The following is an 18,780-nucleotide window of genomic DNA, read 5'->3' as shown; positions in this document are numbered from 1 at the left end:
GAGGCCACAGGGCACAGAGCCTGGCATTACCATATTTTGGGGGGTGTCAGCTCCAAGGCCTGATTTTGTGAGCAGCTCAGAAGTGAGATACTGTGGGAGGGAGAGCCCTGGGCTGGGAGTTGGAGAGCCATCACCTAGGATAGCCTCTGACCCTGTGTGAGTCACCTGACCCCTCCTGGCCCCGGTTGCCTCCCTCATCAAGGGGATGTTAGCCAAGATGGAACACTCAAGTTCTAGAGCTCTGTGGTTGTGCAATTCTAAGTCCTGCCCTACAGACTCCTCCAGAGTCAAACTCCTGGAGGCGCAGTGAGTGACATCCCAGAGGTATGTCATGTGCCTTGTGTCACCTCCAGAACATGACACAGAGGGGTGTTTCAGTGGATGCTCGTCAGTCCTGGTGTTTAGTTAGACTATGCCAAACCACCGGCCTGGCCCTGAGCAAGCCCACCCAGGCCCCTTTCCCTTCCCAGACCCTCTGGTCAGTGAGCACTGGGGGCCTGTGGCTGGGCTGAGAGCCTATTCCTGGAGCTCATTCTCCAGGACACCATGGCAGGCCCCAGAGGGCCAAGCTGCACAGTGAAAATTCTCCAGAGCAGGACGCCCCCGTCCCTCCCAGTCTAGCACTCAGGAAGCACAGCTGTGATCTGTCGGCAGCCTCTGTCCCCCAGAAGTAAAAAAGGGGACAGGCTCTGCTTTGAGATGCTCACCCCAAACCTAATGCAAAGCCTACGTGGACTGGCATGAGGACTCTAGAGAGGGTTTCCAGACGGGGCTGGCTCCCACCGTCACCAAAGAGCTGGTTAAAAATACAGACTCCTGGGGTCTATCTAGGAGATCTTGACTCAGTGGCTCTGGGGTGGGACACAGGAATCTATATATTTTTTTGAGTTGGAGTCTCACTCTGTTGCCCACGCTGGAGTGCAGTGGCATGATCTTGGCTCAATGCAACCTCTGCCTCCCAAGTTCAGGCGATTCTCCTGCCTCAGTCTCCCAAATAGCTGAGACTATAGGCACACACCCCCCCCCCCCAGCTAATTTGGTTTTTTTTTTTTTTTTTTTTTTGTATTTTTAGTAGAGACAGGGTTTCACCATGTTGGTCAGGCTGGTCTTGAACTCCTGACCTCAAATGATCCACCCACCTCTGCCTCCTAAAAGTAGGAATCTGCATTTATAATGAGCCTGTCTCAGACCAGGGTTTGAGAACTGCTTCCGGGTGAATGATACCAGTTGCTTAGCTAGGGGTCTCTAGGGGCAAACTTTGGGACAGGATTCATATCCAAGGGATGATTCAGGACTTGCCCTCGAGGAAAAAGCAGGAGGGAGTAGGGGAGCAGGACGGGGAGTGGGAGAAGTCCAGTGAGGGTGCGACTGCAGGGTGAGTCCAACCTCAGCCTGGTCCTGTGGGCAGCTCTGGAGCATAAAGTAAATCTGGGGCCACCCTAGGCATGTGCGAGGCTTCAGCACCAGAACAAGCTGTGATGGTCCCAAGGGCCAGCACTTAGGGCAAACCCCACTGAGGCTAGTGGGTGGGTGTGTAGAGCTGGTAAAGCCATCGGGGGGTGGAGTGTCAGCAGTGGCTTGGTGACTGGCTCCTGCTAACGGGGCATCTGTGCTGGGTTAGGCTTTGTGCTGCGACTGCCCAGAGCTGCCTCTAACCCCTACAGCAATAACACCTTTAGGGAAGGGATTACCATCTGCAGACACACTTCAGTGATGACAGCCCCCGACGCTGTGCTGAGGGTCAGACCCAATGATCCTTGGAAGGGGTTTAGCAGAGTGCCTGGGACAAAGTAAGGGCTCAAAAAACCATCAAGCATGTTCTTATTGCTGTTATAGATAAAGAAACTGAGGCAGCTGGGCATGGTGGCTCACACCTGTAATCCCAGCACTTTGGGAGGCCAAGGTAGGTGGATCACCTGAGGTCAGGAGTTCAAGACCAGCCTGGCCAACATGGTGAAACCCCATCTCTGCTAAAAGTACAAAAATTAGCTAGGCATGGTGGCACGTGCCTGTAATCCCAGGTACTTGAGAGGCTGAGGCAGGAGAATTGCTTGAACCGGGACCTGGGAGGTGGAAGTTGCAGTGAGCTGAGATCGCACCACTGCACTCCAGCCTGGACTATACAGTGAGAAGAAACAAATAAGAGAGAAACTGAGGCTGGGGATGTGACCTACCCCAGTGTCACAGCCAAATTCTGAGCTGATTTGAACCCAAGTGTGTCTGAGCTGCAAGCCCCAGCTGCTTCTGCCCAGGAGGCTGACTGCCGGGCCTGTGGCTGGGAGGATGCCTGTGCTGTCCCGTGCCAGCTGCTCCCTCCACATATGGGAGACCTGAGGTCCTCTTTATGGAAAAGTGATGTTGGGAGCCAGCCAAAGAAGGGCAGGAAGGGAATTTAAGGCAGAGAAGACAGCATGGGCAAAGGCCTGGCAGTGGGAAAGCTGTGAGCAGCCTCAGGAGTGGCTTCATGGCAGAACTGCATAATGGTTGGCAGATGAGATGCTTGGAAAGCCTCGAACACCTTGACTGGAGGTTGCAGGGACTTCCTACTGCAGGTGCTGTGAGCCTGTTGCTGAAATCATACTGCTCTTCAGCGAGCGACCCGGCCATAGCAGGTGGTGGGATTGGAGGAAGGGGAGAGCAGAGACCAGCAAGGGGCTGCTGCGTCCATGCTGGCCCTATTCCCCAGACAATAGCCAGGGGAACCAGAGGGATGAGCGCAGCCACTGAGGGAGGCGGCAGCGGGAGATGGGAGATGCTGGGGTTTCCATCTTTGATGATAGGAGAACGAACAGGCTTGATGGTTTCTTGAGTATTTACTTGGTGCCAGGTGCTCTGCTCAGTACCTTGCAAGGATCATGGGGCCTGATCCGCAGCACAGCCCTGGGCACTGCAGTCATTGGCCTCAAGATGTGGGCGCCATTACCCAGAATGAGGAAGGAAGAGAGGAGCCTCTCAGGCCTGCCCCACCCTAGGATGTGCCCAGCATTGTGACTAAGCCACCACCCTCCTGTCCCGGAGGAGGGGATGGCAAGAGGAGGGAATGGCTGGCTGGGCATCCTGGCCCTAGAAGAAATCTCATGGCTGTGCCTGGGAAGCTCTGATCCGTAGCTGGCGGGTCAGAAGCGCTGGTGGCCTGAGACTTGCACCTGCCTCTGAAGAGGGGGCAGTCTTGGGGGACTGAAGCCCTAAGTCTGCAGAGCCTAACTCTCCATCCAGGTAATTAGCGTCAGAATTGAGCTGAATTGTCGTACACCCAGTTGGCGTCCGGAGAGTTGGAGAATTGGTTGCTGGTGTTGGAAAACATTTCAGAGAGGGTTATAAAATCAGTTTAGTGGATCGTGACTGGCTTTTTTTGTTTTTAAATGAAAAAGTAAACTGGACTAGAAACTACCAGAATCTCATGTAGTTGGAATAAGTCTCGGTTTGCTAAACTTTCGTTTCAGTGGTGTGTGTGTGCATGTACACATATGCCGTGTCATGATGTCAAAGGTATTTCTGTCTGGTTACAAACATTTGGAGAGCACCAGCTAGAACCGAGACCTCCAGAAAGGGGCACTGGCTCCCTGGGAAGTACACAAGCTGACCCTCCCAGGGAGGGAGTGTGGGGGAAATGTCAGGATATTTATTCTGAAAATCCCATTTTCAAAATTCCTATTGTTGTGAATGCTTTTTAGTGGATTTTTTAGTTTATAAACACACACACATGTCAGGAAGTTTGTTTAATTTTAATATTTTTTAATAGCCCTGACCTTGGTGGCATGCATCAGGATCCCCCCAGAAGCTGTTTAAAAATGTGGATTCTCAGCTGCGCATGGTGGCGCACGCCTGTAATCCCAGCACTTTGGGAGGCTGAGGAGGACAAATCACTGAAGGTCAGGAGTTCAAGACCAGCCTGGCTAACATGGTGAAACCCCAGTCTCTACTAAGAATTCCAACCCTGGGGTGAGGGGGGGGTCATTGCAGGCACATGTAATCCCAGCTACTTGGGAGGTTGAGACAGGAGAATTGCTTGAACCCAGGAGGCGGAGGTTGCAGTGAGCTGAGATTGCACCACTGTACTCCAGTCCGGGTGCCAGAACGAGACTCTATCTGGGGGGGAAAAAAAAAGTGGATTCTCAGCCTACCCCCAGACCTGATGCTAAGCACCCTTGGTTGGGAACCTAGCAATCTGCATTTCTAGCAGATCCCCTAGAGGATTCTGATCCAGGCAACCTGCAGAGTATGCATGGATATGGCAGCCCCAGTGGAGTCCCTCACAAGTGCCTAGTTCCCTTTTGGTTTTTCACTGTCAGTGAGTGTTCAGGCGGAGCCTCCACCACCCCAGCACCCTATCTGAGGTTTTTCTTGTTATTTTCCAAGACCTAAGGACTCAGCAGTTGGGGATGAATAAGCCATGCGTGGCAGCACCAGTTTGAGACTCCTGCCTTCCTCATCTTCACGCCTGCTAATGTTTACGGAGGCACGAAACTGACTTGCCCTCCAGAGCCCAAACTGGGCAATTTGCCCAGGTTCCACCTTTGTCATGGAGCAAGAGGGCACCACGAGGACACACTGAAGCTGAGGTTGGAGGACTCAGGTGTTTAGTGACAGTCTTTTATTATAGAATTAGGAGGAGCAGGCCTCAGCTGTTCCATTAGCTTGGGACCATTCACTTCTGAGCCCATCAGAGGCATTGTGGGAGTGTAAACAGGAGCAAGCTTGAGGAAGAGAGATCGGTTTGGTAAATTCTATCATTTCTTCAAATATATCTACCTTGTGGCCCAGCAGACTTACATCTAGGAATTTATTCAATAGAAATATGAGCTTGATGCCAGGCATGGTGACCCACACCTTTCATCGAAGCACTTTGGGAGGCTGAGGCAGGCAGATTACTTGAGATTAGGAGTTTGAGACCAGCCTGACCAAATGGAGAAAACCCATCTCTACTTAAAAATATAAAAATTAGCTGGGCGTGGTGGTGCCTGCCCGTAGTCCCAGCTACTCGGGAGACTGAGGCAGGAGAATCACTTGAACCCAGGAGGTAGAGGTTGCAGTGAGCAAAGATCATGCCACTGCACTCCAGCCTGGCCAAGAGTGAGAGTCCATCTCAAAAAAGAAAAAAGAAATTTTAGCTTGAGGGCAGAAAGATGATGCGCTGAAGTCGTTCTTTTCAGCACATTTGGATCCAGTAGCAATTAGGAAATAACTTTTTGCTAAAAACAAGTAGTCTAGGGGTTATAAGCCCGAACCCTGCATTCAGATGCAGGCATTGTCACTTACAAGCTGTGAGATGGGACAAGCCATTGAGTCTCTCTGTGCCAGTCTTCACAGCTGCAAGATGAGCATAAGGAAAGCACCTGCTTTGTGAAGTTGATAAGAGGATTTAAAAAGCCAATACGTGTAAAGTGCTTAAAACCACTCCTGGACACTTAGTAAGCTCTGTAATGGTTAGCATTAATGAAAGAAAGAGAGAAAGAGGCCGGGGGAGGGAAGACAGGAAGAGAGAGGGAGGGAGAGGGAGAGAGAGAGAGAAAGCAAGCCTGGATGATCATCAAAAGAAGAAAAACAGTGGTTGGGCTCCGTGGTTCACACCTGTAATCCCCGCACTTCGGGAGACCATGGTGGGTGGATCACCTGAGGTCAGGAGTTTAAGACCGGCCTGGCCAACATGGTGAAAACCCATCTCTACTAAAAATACAAAAATTAGCCAGGTATAGTGCACATACCTGTAATCCCAGCTACTTGGGCGACTGAGGCAGGAGAATTGCTTGAACCTGGAAGGCAAAGGTTGCAGTGAGTGGCGATCACACCACTGCACTCCAGCCTGGGCAACAGAGTGAGACTCCACCTCAGAAAACTGAAATAAAATAAATGACGGTCATCCCATGGGTTACTCTGCAGCACAGAAAAAGAAGCCAATATACATGTGTGGACTTGCTCACTATATAGATAACTTTTCAGTGGAGGAAGCACGCTGCAGAGCAATAGATGGAACATAGTGCCATTTTCATTTTTAAAATACATGATGGGGGCTGGGCAGGGTGGCTCATGCCTGTAATCCCAGCACTTTGGAAAGTGGAGGCAGGAGGATCACTTAAGGCCAGGAGTTCAAGACCAGCCTGGACAATATAGTGTGACCCTGTCTCTACTAAAAAAAAATATATATATATAATGGTGTGCATGCATATGTGCTTGGCCACGCATGTGTGTGCATTAAAGAAGGACCAGGAAGCTCACTCTCCAGAGTGTAGACCAGCAGTCCCCAACCCTGGCACCAGAGACCACTTTCGTGGAAGGCAATTTTTCCATGAACCAGGGGTGGGGTGGGGATGGTTTCAGGATGCTTCAAGCACATTACATTTATTGTGCACCTCATTTCAGTTACTAGTGTGCATTGTAATATATAATGAAATAATTATGCAACTCACCATAATGTAGAACCAATGGGAGCCCTGAGCCTGTTTTCAGGCAACTAGACGGTCCCATCTGGGGGTGATGGGAGACAGTAACAGATCATCAGGCATTAGATTCTCAGAAGGAGCACAAAACCTGGATCCCTCACTCACACAATTCACAATAGGGTTCGTGCTGCTGCGAGAATCTAATGTTGCCGCTGATGTGACAGGAGGTGGAGCGTAGGCGGTAATGCGAGCGATGGGAGCGACTGTCAGTACAGATGAAGCTTTGCTGACTCCCCCGCATGCGATTGGTGGGAGCGGCTGTCAGTACAGATGAAGCTTTGCTCACTCCCCCGCATGCGATTGGTGGGAGCAGCTGTCTGTACAGATGCAGCTTTGCTCACTCCCCCGCCACTCACCTCCTACTGTGCGCTCAGTTCCCAACAGGCCAGGGCCTGATACCTGTCTGTGGCCACGGGGTGGGAGACTCTCGGGTCGACAGCAGGACCCTCTGGAGAAGGAAGGACCTGCACATTTTAAGCACTTTTGTACTGTATGACTTTGGCTACAGTAAATATGTGTTTCTTTTCTAATTAAAAAAAAAAAATCCAACATTAACAAATGGAGACGATAGCACTTCCATCTCAGGATTGCTTCAAGGGTTAAGTGGGATAGCGGGGAAAGCTCTTGGTGAGTGATTGATAAAGCTTAACAAGTGATAGTTCCTTTTCCTTAAAAAAAAAATGTAGTAAGTGGTTTGTGATACTGATTGAGAGTTTTGCCCTGTAGAGAATCAAATTTTATATTAGCATAGATTTTTAAATGTTTCAGTGTTTCTGTCGGAAATTACTACTGGCTGGGGGGTCTTGGGTGAATCCCTTCACCTCTCTGGGCCTCTGTGTCCGCTGTAAAACAGAGATACTAGTGCCTGCCCTCAGGGCACCTGTGATATAGTAAGAATATCATTTAAAGCCTCCAAAACACCTAGCCCCATGCCTGACACATAGTAGATGCTCAACAAACACCCACTTCCTCTGTGTGCTTTCCTGTGGATGGGAAGAAGCTTCCTCTAGGTGAAGCGGTGAATTGGGTGGGATATGGAGAAGCAGAGATGCATGAGACCCTTGAACGCCAGGTCATGGAGAAAGAAGAGGTCCATGGTGTGGCCTTGAAGGGTGTGTAGAATGTAAGTGGACATAGATGGTGAGGATGAGGGGCTGTTCCCCCTATGCATAAGCTTAGAGATGGGAAGGGATGGGCACAGATGGACTGAGGGCCTCTGCTGGCCACCATGATACACACAGAGATAGAGGGACCATCGGAAACCCCGCCGACAAGCCACCAGGTAACTGAAGTAAACAGAGGCAACTTGGGATGAATATTGCCCCCCTTCAAAATTAGAGCTGGGGTTAGTGGTAGCGGTCAGGGCCTGAAAGGGGAGTGGAGCATGGAGGGCCCATCCAGTTTGGCTATCAGAAGACCTCAGGTTCCAGCAGAATCACACAATGACAAAAGATGCCAACAGCAGCTGGCTGGCCCCCAGCCCATTTGACAGTGGAGAAGCGCAAGGCCACCCCCAGGACCTCAGAAAAGGACCCAGAACCTGTGCCACAGCCTGTCCCATCCTACTCTTCGGTAAACACAAATGTCCCAGCTCCATCAAAGCGCTTCCCAAGAGATCATGGGGGCACGTGGGAGGCCACAGAAGCTGACTTCGCTGGGCAGAGGTGCCCCAACCAGGGCCCGCCCATCCCAGGTGGTCTCTCTGTTGCTGTGCCTCTAGTTCAGCTCCTGAATTTGGGTCCATTCAGCAAAGAGCCTTGGAGCCTCGTGGTGAGTGCTAAGCAGGGTGGGGCTTTGGAGACCCAGAAGGCAGCACCCACCCATTCCAGGATCTCCCAGAGCTCACAGCCTCATGTCACCAGGAAGATGAGGTGCAGAAAGTAAAGCCATGAAGACCCCAGGGAGGAGGTGGCTCTGGTTGAAGCCATGGTGGGAGGCTCAGCAGATGATGGACGATGGGACTTCAGTGACTGGCATCAGGATTTGGGGAGAACGTGGACAAAGTGTGAGTGAGGGAGGGTGGAACAGGTCAGGAAGAAAACAGTGGTGGCTGCCAGGTCTTCATAACCACTGCTGGCTGCCCTCTCATCCATTCCTGTCTTCACAGAGGAGGAAATGGGCTCAGAGAATAGGGTAGGTGGGATAATGAGGAAAGAGCGGGAGACATGGCTGGAAAGGGGGTCCCCAGGCCTTAAACACTAGGATGAAACAGACTCGAGACCACCCATCCTGGGGCCCTGGCAGTGCCACGCACCCCTTCCTGACCATGTGAAACAGCCCTGTGCCGGAATTCAGAAACCCTGGACTCAGTACACAGCACCTTCAGCTACCATGTGGCCTGGCCGTCCCTTTTCCTCCCCAGGCCCACATTTCCCCATCAGTCTGAACTCCTTCTGCAAGATCTCTGGAGGGAACCCTGAGCAGTTCCCCATTGTGACCAAAGCCATCAGATGGAGCTGCCTGACTGTGCATTTATTTGCTGGGAGATGCTTGACTGTGCGCCCATCAGGGGCTGCCTGACAGTGCATTTGCTGGGAGATGCCTGACTCTGTGTTTGTCGGGGGCTGCCTGACAGTGCATTTGCTGGGAGATGCCTGACTGTGTGTTTGTCGGGGGCTGGCTGACTGTGCATTTGCTTGGAGATGCCTGACTACGTGTTTGTTGGGGCTGCCTGACTGTGTGTTTGTCGGGGGCTGCCTGACTGTGCATTTGCTGGGTGATGCTGACTATGCGTTCACTGCACATTCTTAGTGTGCAGCAGCAAGGGTCAGAGGGTGGGAAGGGGTGGGCCACTCACTCTACCCTAAGAATGCCTTTAGAGGAGCTGGCCTGGGCTCAGCAGGCCAGGATAACCAAGGAGAAGCAGTGACCCTGCTCCCCACTCCTGAGGAGGGTCTCCACCTCTCTGGGTCCCTGGTGCTGGCTTGGGACCTAGAGTTGATTGGATGCTCCCTCTGCCTCAGTGTCTGCCCCTCAGCTCCAGGGAAGCTTCTAGGCTGTATGAAGACCCTGGCAGCCAGCGGGGATGCCAGACTCCTCCTTTGTGGAGGCTGGGAATGGACGCAGTGGCCCCAGACTTGACCTCCGCCCCTCGTGTCTTCACAGAGACTTACTGCCCTTCACGCTGCGGCTGCCCCAGGCCATCCTTGAGGCCAGCAGCTACACGGACCTTGAGACCATCGCCAACCTGGGTCTGGGTGAGTCCTCTCCAAAGGGCCGGGGGAGCTGGTGGGGCCTTAGGATCTGACGCCCTAGGATCACCCCAGGGGCTGCCTGTGCAGAAGGACAACCTGAGTCACAGCTCTCATGGGACACCCGCAACCCTGCCTCAGGCTCCCAAGCCATGTGGTAGGGAGATTGTTCAGTTTCCAAAACACTGCCTCTATCAGCTGCCCAGGACACCCTGAGGCACAGCCATGTTTGGTCTGAGGGAGCAGGGCCTGGTCAGGACCAGAGAGATTGGTGTGGTCCTGGGAGAAAGTGAAGCTCAGCCCCAGGGTCCTTCTGAGTAGGGGCCAAAGAGCTGGGGCCGGCAGCCACCACAGCCCTTGCCCCTCATCAAATGAAAAAGCAGCACCAATATGTGACCATGAACTTGAGTGTGGCCCTCGCCGGGGCCTGTCCCGTTCCCAGATAACTGACCCTAAGTACACCCCACCCCACCCTTCTGAGCTCCTGAGGGGTGAAGAGGGGAGAGGAAAAGAAGGGGAGGCAGGGCCCGGTGTGTCTGACCCCAGCCCTTTCACAGAATTCTAAGAAGGATTCACGTTAGTGGGCTCCTCCATGTACAGGCTTTGCTGAGCGTCCTGCAAGGGTGCCATCTGCAGGTGCCCACCTAGAACTACGGCCTCACCTCACCGGCCCTCAAGTAGCCCAAGCATGCCATGTCTGGAACTGCCGAGAGACCGGCCCCTGCCTCTCTCAGAGTGTGTTGGGAGCAGAGAATTTTTCTTTTCTTTTCCTTTCTTATCTTTTTATTGAAACAGGCTATCGCCCAGCTTGGAGTACAGTGGCATGGTCACGGCTCACCCCAGCCCCAGCTTCCCAGGCTCAGGCCTCCTGAGTAACTGGGACTATAGGCACATGCCACCATGCCTGGTTAATTTCTTATATTTTACAGAGACACAGTCTCTCTGTGTTGTCCAGGCTGATCTCAAACCCCTGGCCTCAAGCGATCCTCCCACCTTGGCCTCCCAAAGTGCTAGAATTATGGGCATGAGCCACTGTGCCCTGCCCTGAGAATTTTCCAGAGAAAGAGAGAGCATGTTTCACACAGGCCGCTCAGGAGCCGCTGCAGGCCCCAGAGCCTCATAACCTGGGGCCGCCAGGTTACGTTTAAGAGCAAAGCAGTTCATCAGCAAGTCTTTAGCAAAACTCAGCCATACATAGGACACTGTGCTTCATGGGGCTGAGCACAGTGCCCAGAACATGGGTGCCCTGTTCACCAGTATTGGTGGAATGGAAGAAACAGTGGCCTAGAGGGCAGAACCAGGTCACAGAGGAAGTGAGGGGCAGACCTGGGATGAAAGACTACACCCCTTGGTTCCCAAGCCAGGCCACTGTTCACCACTCAGAGGGGTCCATCAGGGGCAGCAATGCAAGAGACACCACAAGGCAGCCGTGGTCAGGGGCCAGGAATTAGGAGGGTTCCGGTCCTTGGATGTTAGTGTTCCGTGAGCATGGACTGCATTCTAACCTCTTTAGCTGCATTGGCTTATCACAGCTTCAAACAATCCTATAAAGCAAGTGCTATTATTATAATTCCCCTTCTACGGCAGAGGAAACTGAGGCACAAGAGGTTAAGTCATGTCCAGTGTCACACGGCACATGGCAGGGCTGGGATGAACCCAGGCCGCTTAGCTGCCGCACCTGCCACCGTTTCATGGTGCCCCTTAACTCTTTCTCCAGATTCTTCTAGGTCTCATTTGCCCAGTTGTAAAACCAACGGCCAGTTTTCAGTTGCTACTGGAATAAACTTGCTATTAAACTTTGCTTCCCAGAATTTTAGTTTTTGGGTTCTTACCCTCCCAGGACCTCGGATATGGGACAGGTGACAGTTTGTAATTTGCATTTTTGTAAGATGCAAATGACCTTCCCTAGGGGTTGGATGACACCGACTGTTGCAGAGCGCTTGGCATTGTCTTATGTCATTTTTGTGCATTTTAAAGATAGAACACTGGCCGGGCACGGTGGCTTATGCCTATAATCCCAGCACTTTGGGAGGCCGAGGCGGGTGGATCACCTGAAGTTGGGAGTTCGAGACCAGCCTGGCAAGTACAGTGAAACCCTGTCTTTACTAAAAATATAAAAATTAGCCGGGCATGGTGGCATGTGCCTATATTCCTAGCTTCTCCAGAGGCTGAGGCAGGAGAATTGCTTGAACCTGGGAGGCGGAGGTTGCATTGAGATGAGATTGCCCCACTGTACTCCAGCCTTGGCGACAGACTGAGACTCTGCCTCAAAAAAAAAAAAAAAAAAAAAAAAAAAAGAACACAAGCTTTAGCCCAGCTGGGAACCTTGTGCAAAGTGTCCCAGATAAGAATTGCAACAAAGGCTTTCTGTCCACAGCGGTTCCTGAACAACTGCATGAAACATGCTCTCCTTTTCCCTGTAAGGAATCCTCAGGGCCTGGTGCGGTGGCTTCACCAGTGAAGCGCCCCAGATAGGACTTGCACCGAGAGCTTTCTGCCTCTGAGCATAGCCTTTCCACTGTTCCTCGGCTGTGCCTCCTCACCTTCTCTATTGTTTTTGCAGTGAGCAGTCAGTGGCCAGTTCACAGGCCACGTTGGTAGAGCAAGTGAGTTGCATGGCCTCAGTCTACGTCACATTGCTGTACCTCTTGACCCCACTATGGGGCTTAGGCAGGCATCCCTAGGACTGACTGCTGAGGACTCCCTGCTAGTTCTTCTCACCTGCAAGAGTGCAGCTTCTCCTAAGACCTAAGAATGTGCTTTTTTTGAAGGGAGATGTTCATCCTGGGAGAACTGCCTTCCTTTCTGGAATAGACAAGGCCTTCTCTCCTGGGAGAATTTGATTTCAGCACAAGGAGGAAGTGGAGAAGGGAGGTTTCCATTTGGGAAGCCAACAGCAGTTCACTTTCATCCGTCAGCACCTACCTCCTTGAGAACAGGATTTAAGTGTAAGCTGAGTATGTTGCAGCTTAGGAGCCAAACGGTTCTGTGCAGACCTGGTGTCCCCAGAGACATAAAGCCAGGCTCACCACAGTCATTTTTCCAGCCAAGCAAAATTTCACTTTTCAGTCATCTCCTGAACGACTGGAGACCCAGAGCAGAAGGAGCGTATCCTATCAAGGCCAGAGACTTTGGCCCTGGCATGGGCAGGCTTGGGCCCCGCCAACCTTCATGTAAAATAGTGCTAATAAATGTGCAAAGAGCGGCATTTGTCAAGGGCCCTGACACACCGGGTATTGTGCCTGGCATGTCACACATTGTTCTAGGAGGGACTTTGGTGGCAAAGAAGTGAAACTCACTCAAGCTAGCATAAAAAAGAGACTTAGAGACTAAGTACACCAGGGACCCTCTGAGAAATGGAGATGGAGGGTTAGCCAGGCTTTGTAGGTGACTGCAGCTGCTCTGTGCACACACCAGCCCCTTGCTCCCTGCACAGGGCTTCCTTGCTGACTCAGGTTCCTGCTCTCCTGCTCCCCTGACCAGCTGAGCTCTGACTCAGCTCACAGCCCCACCTGACCACTGTTCTTCATTCAGATTCTCCAAGGGGAATCCAGATGATCCCTGGCCAGCCTAGTGATGAGGCCCTGTGAGTCAGGGGTTACCTTGTGTAGTCAGCATTTCAGGGAAGACCAAAAGGACAATGGGGGGCAAATTCATTGCCCCATGCCCACACATACATTATCTCATTTATTCACAAAAAAAAGCCCATTTTACAGATAAGGAAATGGAAAGTTAAGGGGTCTAAAGAGTTTCTTCAGCTATAACAAGGAATGAAGTAAAGGTACTGGCACATGATGCAGCATGGAATAACCTGGAAAACATGCTAAGTGAAGGAAGTCAACACGAAAGACCACATATGTTACAGTTCCATTTGAAGAAAATGTCTAGAGTAGGCAAATCCATAGAGACAGAAAGCAGATTAGCGATTGCCAGGGGCTGGATGGGAAGGGGCACGGAGAGGTGGTGCTTCACATGCATGGGGTTTCTTTTAGGAGGTGATAAAAATGCTCTAAAATCGATTGTGGTGAGAATCACACAACTCAGTGAATATACTGAAAACCACCGACGTGTTTTTCAAATGAGTGAACTGTGTGGTAGGTGAGTGGTAGCTCACTAAAGCTGTTATCCAGAGAAAGAAAGGTCAACTATAGGGCCCTCCTCACTGGGAGGTAAACAGAAGCTGAATTCACACTCAGGGCTTGCTGAGTGTGAACTCCATGCTCTGACTGCGCTGTGCCCGGATTCTCAGCCAGCCTTTCTCACCGCTTCCCGCCCCTCGGCCCTCTCCCCTCCACTTGCTGCGCCTCCAGTGGAAAACAGCATGGCGCCCTTTTGCCAAGGCAGCCTGGATTTGGCATTGGGATAGGCAGGGCGGTGGTCCTCACCTCTGCACCATGCCCTCCATATGCCCCCTGCCATGTGCTGCTTTTCCTTATTACATCTTCTTTTTCTTTTCTTTCTTTTCTTTTTTTTTTTTTGGACAGAGTCTTGCTGTGTCCACCTCTCGGGTTGAAGCGATTCTCCTGCCTCAGCCTTCTGTGTAGCTGGGACGACAAGCCGCGCCACCACGCCCAGCTAATTTTTGTGTTGTTAGTAGAGATGGGGTTTCACCATGTTGACCAGGCTGGTCTTGATCTCTTGACCTTGTGATCCACTGACCTCAGTCTCCCAAAGTGCTGGGATTACAGGCATGATCTACCGTGCCCAGCCTACATCTTTTTTTCTTATGATAAAAGTCAAGCATGTTGTGTGTGCTTGTTTTTAACTGACAAGACCAGCAAAGGCTGAGGATGAAAACCATGCATAGTCTCACCACTGCTGCAGGTTTGGAATGTTTCCTTCCAGTTTCTTCTCCTTAATACACCTATACACAACTGAAAATACAGTTTTGGTTTCTTGCCTTCTGGTTTTGTTTGAATGTATTTGTGACTTTCAGCTTTCTCCCTAGAGCCCAGAGCCAGGGAGTGTCTAGTTAAGGCTAAAGATTTACTGGTTTTCAGTCCGCTGGATGATCTTGTAGTTACAGAAAGTTCATGAGGCGTATGTATTTCTTACCATTAGTGTCATCAATTTTATTGTTTTGGCATACTACTCATTTTTCTATGAGAAGAATGTAACAAATATCCAGAGAGTTGCACCAGGCCTGCACAGCTGTGATCTGGGTGAGCAGTCATGGGGTGTCCCAGCACCAGTGGGCAATTCTGTAATGCACCTCATGACGCCACCTTCGCCCACAGGAAATCTGGAGGTGGACACCGGGGGTCCCAGCTCACATGTGGGGCTGATATGCGGTTACTATGGGGTCAGCCTGGCTCCCTGCTTCTCCTTGCTCAGAAAACTCCCAAGGAGCTGTTGAGATAGGGACGATGTAGCTGAAACCCAGCTATTGACCGACAGGTTCAGCGCCATGCAATGGCTCACAGTGTGCATTCATGAGCCAATGTCATAAAGTCCAGTTAGGACTTGGAAAAGCCAGCGTTCGAACTTGCAGGCTGTATAAGGTGTAATCTTGTACTTTAAGAGCTTCCGGTGAGTCAAAGCCAAAAAACTAACATAGGGAGCAGCAATTCAGCGTGAAACTATATGCAGCAGTTGAGTAAAAGTCTAAAAGGAACTTGGAGAATAGGGGAAAGCCGCTTGTCGTGGTTTTCAAACATGTTTCCAGTGTATGTGTGTTTCAGACTTTAAAAATATGTTGAGGAAAGGCATATGTTCCGTGGCTCTTCCAAGTTTGCTTGTAACTTGCCTTTTCCTTTACATCAGATGATGAGCATTTTCCTACTTATTAAAACTTCATTGAAAACTTGGCTTCAAATGACTGCAACAGCCTGTCTTTGGGATGCCACATGAATATTTATTCACTGACCTCGCTGGATTTTTTAGTGTGTCCATAGCATCTGGAACACTTTGCTGCCTTTACTCATCTGCTTCCTGTCCTGCCACTAGCCCCAAGCTCCCCAGGGATAGAGCCTTAGTTTTCCCTTAGGACCTACAGCCTAGCTGTGATGTGACCCAGGTTCTCTAACGATTGAAAGAGTGGACATCTGGCAAGAGGTGTCCCCAGCCAACACTCAAGAGGTCTCGGGGCCAGCAAAATTGTGGCCTCGGTCTGAGGCCAGGGCAAGGCTGGGCCTTTGGGAGAACTGCAGCAGAGCCAAGGCTTGGTATGGTGCCTCTGGGCATCGGACCCCACAGCTTTGCCAACCAAACCACCAGGATTGCAAGACACAGGGTTCCGCTTCTCCTCTGGTCTTGGCGTTTGGCAGACTGCAGAGAAAGTTACCCACTTCCCTTTTTCTGGAGCATAAAGCCCTGCAATGCCACTGTGGTTCCCAAACAGGCCCCAAGACCCTGGACGCAGCCCTTTAGCTCCTGGCTTCCCCCACCCCTCGGAGTGGCATTGGCTTTGAGACCTTTGTCCCGCCAGGGTGCAAACCCCAGGCCTGTCTTAAGGCAGGGAAGCTGTTCTCAGTTACCCAGGCCTGGGGCCTATTTCCCTGAACCTATGTCTGCTCTGTTCCTGCCAAAATCCACACCTGAGCAATGGGAAATGTGCCCTTGGGTTCTGTGCCTCATGGACCCATCCTGTCCTGTGGCAGGCTGCCCAGCTGGTGCTCCATCCGCCTACGGGGCTCCTCTGCCCTCCTTCCTGACCCCCTCCTCTCACTGTCTTCTCTTTACACGTCCTCCCATGGTTCAGGTTGTCCCCATCTTGCCTTTAAAACTAACCTTGCCTGTGTTCCCTTCCTCAGAGGCCTGACTCTCTGCTCCGGCTAAGCTGATCTACTCATGGGTGCCAAGGGGCTGACCCGGGGCCCCTGCTCTGGCCAAGCAGGCTTAGGTGCTGGAAATACTCAGATAGCTGAAGCATTTGACTGCCTTCTGGAAGCTCTGAGTCTGGGGGGAAACTCAGGAAAAACTGGAGAATTCGAGTCCCAGTGATGGTCACTGCCGTCACAGGCACATCAGAGCTACAGGAACACAGGCGGGGTGGGCAAGGCCCGAGCACATCAGGGAGGCACCGCCGGACAGGTCACATTCGGCCTGAGCCTTGAAAGATGAGTAAGTGTTTGCCAGGTGGAGAGGGAGGGAAAATAATTCCATACAGAGGTAACAGCATCGGCCAAGACCCAGTGGTGGGGCCACGTGTGGCACATTGAGGAAGAAGTGAACAGCAGATAGCGTGGTGTGAAGACTCGGCAGATGGCGCCCAAAAGATGTGCAGGGGCCAGGTCCTGCAGCCTTGAATGCCAGGCTAAGGGGCTGAAAGTGATTCGCAACAGAGAGCCACCGAGGGCCTGCCGTACTCCTAGCCTAGGACCGCAGGAGAATGGAGCAGAGGGGACCACTATAGCCATGATCTGGGGGAGCAGTTATGGGGTATCCCGGCACCAATGGGCAGTTCTATATGTTATCTACCCCATGACACCACCTTTGCCCACAGGAAGAGTCTGGAGGTGGGTACCAGGGGTCTCAGCTCACATGTGGGGCTGCTGCTCAGTTACCGTGGGGCAGCCCAGCTGCCTGCTTCTCCTTGCCAGGAAAACTCCCAAAGGGCCAACTTCGTTGGGCCTATGTAGACATGGGCACGGTGCTTCAAACACTCCAGAGGCTAAAACATGTATGTACTCAACGCAAGGTGCCTGGGAGAGTGAGGCATTCATGGAGAAGCCAGGAGCTGCCCAAGAAAGTCATGAAGAGCAGCTCGTCCAGGCCCTGCGAGAGGCCACTCTGGATACTGTGACCTCGGTGACGGTGATGAGCACAGAGCTTTGCACATTGGAACGAGTCACAGGAAAGGTTGTCATGCTTGTTAATGTGATGACAGCTGGCATCTCTCCACTGGCTATGATATTCAGGTGGCCAGGCAGAGGGTATCTGCCCAGGACAGGGCTGGGGGTTGCACCTCAGAGAGACACACACAGCTGGTGGGCCGCAGCTCACTTCTGTTCTGTTTCTTCAATCCCTTTGTCCTGGGAAGGCACTTGCTTACCCTGATTGCAATGGCAACCCCTGGCCAGCAAGATGGCAAATGCCTATATCCTTGATAGTGCCCACCTCTTAGAGCGAGCACGTGCTCAGCTGCTCCAGGCCATCTTGTGAGGTCTCCTTGCAACATCAAGAGCCTGTTGTGTTGTTGCCACATCCTCAGTTCTGCGCTGCAAGCCTCCCTGCTCCTCACTGATGCTGGGACAGCAACCGACATGGGAAGTGGCGTAAGTTCCTGTGAAGGAAGCCTGCCTAACACACAGGCTCAACACACAGGGCACAGGCATAGAACCAGCCCGACCTGGCCAGATCCCCGCACCTCACTCTGCAACCCAGTGACTGGGGGCGAGTGCTTTCATGTTTCTGAGCTTCTTACCCTCATCTGTGAACTGGGTGTAAGGCCTGTGATTGGGCGGGTGAGATAACCCAGGTAAAGCAAGTAGTCAGCAGGCTCACCCACGGCCAGAACGCCATGAACGTTTGCCCCTCTGATTATCCTCCATGTCATTTTTCATAGTTTTCTTAAGGGTGAATTCCTCCCAGGAGTAAAGAGCCCTGGGTGAAAGGCTGGCCCACCAATTCACAAGGAACACTGCACCTGCCTGGGTAATCCCCTGTCCAGCTCCCAACCGAGCAGGCTGAACAAGACCTGGGACCCACGTTCCTCTCAGGAGGAAGCTCGAGTGAGCGCAGGGTGGGCTGTGTGCGGAAGGCAATTGTTCCCCAGATGTGACATCCCTGTGCTCTTTCTGGAAGTTCCTGAGCCTCCGTCAGATGCTTGGCAGGGTGTGGTCCTCACCGATCAAGAATACCTGTCCCTAGCCTGCTTTGGTGGCCACAGCCATGGCTGAGCCCCCGGGGACGGGGTCGGTAGAGAGGCACGCACTGCAATGCAGCTCCGTGGTGCAGGAGCCTTGGCTTCCCCCGACTGGGGCAGAGGACCAGCTTCTTTTAATCTAGAGATTGGCTGGAGTCAGAATCACTTTGTGGTAGGTGGGTTCTCCCTACTTGGACAGCCAGGTCTGATCTCGCCGGCCACAATCCATAGGCTCATTCTTCCTGCATGTAATGACCAAGGAGGCCAAAAAAAGGACCAAAGTTCCTTCCCCCTCGCACGCCTGAGATGTGTGTACTGTTGTGACCCCATTTTAGGGATGGCT

At 52.0% G+C, this 18,780-nt stretch overlaps 1 protein-coding gene across 3 annotated transcripts in view; it reads left to right on the top strand.

Moving 5' to 3' along the window:
• Positions 1-18,780, top strand: part of RIN3 (Ras and Rab interactor 3) — a 173,767-nt gene that overhangs the window by 117,336 nt on the left and 37,651 nt on the right. For all 3 annotated transcript variants that reach the window (XM_032287593.1, XM_032287595.1, XM_032287594.1), the window contains one exon: positions 9,546-9,637. In XM_032287593.1, coding sequence (XP_032143484.1) covers positions 9,546-9,637 — 92 coding nt within the window. The remainder of the gene's footprint in view (positions 1-9,545; positions 9,638-18,780) is intronic.

Source organism: Sapajus apella, unplaced genomic scaffold (genome assembly GCF_009761245.1).
Source record: "Sapajus apella isolate SASKATOON/1434 unplaced genomic scaffold, GSC_monkey_1.0 scaffold20, whole genome shotgun sequence".
Classification (NCBI taxonomy): domain Eukaryota; kingdom Metazoa; phylum Chordata; class Mammalia; order Primates; family Cebidae; genus Sapajus; species Sapajus apella.
Note: the sequence above shows the minus strand (reverse complement) of the source record. Positions and strands in the feature narration are given on the sequence as shown.